This window comes from Eimeria mitis, genomic scaffold, assembly GCF_000499745.2.
Source record: "Eimeria mitis Houghton genomic scaffold, Emh_scaff2279, whole genome shotgun sequence".
Lineage (NCBI taxonomy): Eukaryota > Apicomplexa > Conoidasida > Eucoccidiorida > Eimeriidae > Eimeria > Eimeria mitis.
In genome coordinates, this window is record NW_013570608.1 from 4,124 (window position 1) to 5,060 (window position 937).

Below are 937 nucleotides of genomic sequence, written 5' to 3' on the forward strand. Positions count from 1 at the left end.
TCTGTTGTTGCTGCTGCTGCTGCTGTTGCCGTTGCAGCTGCTGTTGGCGATGTTGTTGCTGCTGCTGCTCCTGTTGCTCCCACGGCTGTCTTTGCTGCTGTTGGTACTGCTGCTGCTGCTGCTGCTGCTGCTGCTGCTGCATCCCTCTTGACACCAACACCGTTCTGTCTTGAGGGCTTCTTCGCTGCTGCTGCTGCTGCAGCAGCTGCTGCTGTTGCTGTTGCTGCTGCTGCTGCAGCAGCTGCGTAGGCTTCCTCCTGTGCCCCAAGAAGACTGTGTGGCCCGCAGCAGCAGCAGCAGAAGGAGCAGCAGCAGCAGGAGCAGCAGCAGCAACAGGGGTTGAGGCCCGAGGAATCACCTTCGCTCCCCAGCGGCTGTTAGTTTGCTGCTCCCATCTGCTGCTGCTGCTGCTGCTGCTGCTGCTGCTGCTGCTGTGTGTTTCTCTGTTGCGCTGCAGCAGGTGCTTCGATTGCATTGTCTCTGTGTCAGTGGCTTCGGGTGTACCCCACGGACTCTGCTGCTGCTGCTGCTGCTGCAGCTGCTGCTGCTGCTGCTGCTGCTGCTGCTGTGTGAGCCCAGCAGCAGAGGGAGGAGACAGCTGCTGCTGCTGCAGGTGGGGAGACACCTGAGATGCAACAGAAGAAACCCGGCGAGCTGCTGCTAGCTGCAGCGGCTCCATATTCACCTGCTGCTGCTGCTGCTGCTGCTGCTGCTGCTGCTGCTGCTGGTGCTGCTGCTGCTGCTGCTGCTGCTGCTCGTGCACTTGGTGACGGATCGGTTCTTCTGCTTGCTGCAGAAGCTGCCTGTCTTCTTGTGTGTCTTGCTGCTGCTGAGTTTGCTGCTGCTGTGATGCATCATGCTGCTGCCGCTGCTGCTGCTGCTGCTGCTGCTCCTGTTGCTGCTGCTGTTGCTGTTGCTGTTGTTCTTGCTGCTCCTG

The 937-nt window shown here is 60.2% G+C and overlaps 1 protein-coding gene across 1 annotated transcript in view; it reads right to left on the reverse strand.

Moving 5' to 3' along the window:
• Positions 1–937, reverse strand: part of EMH_0051490 (uncharacterized protein) — a gene marked incomplete at both ends in the record, with an annotated part of 7,459 nt that overhangs the window by 2,183 nt on the left and 4,339 nt on the right. The window contains one exon of the mRNA XM_013496755.1: positions 1–935. Within this exon, the coding sequence (XP_013352209.1) occupies positions 1–935 (935 nt within the window). The remainder of the gene's footprint in view (positions 936–937) is intronic.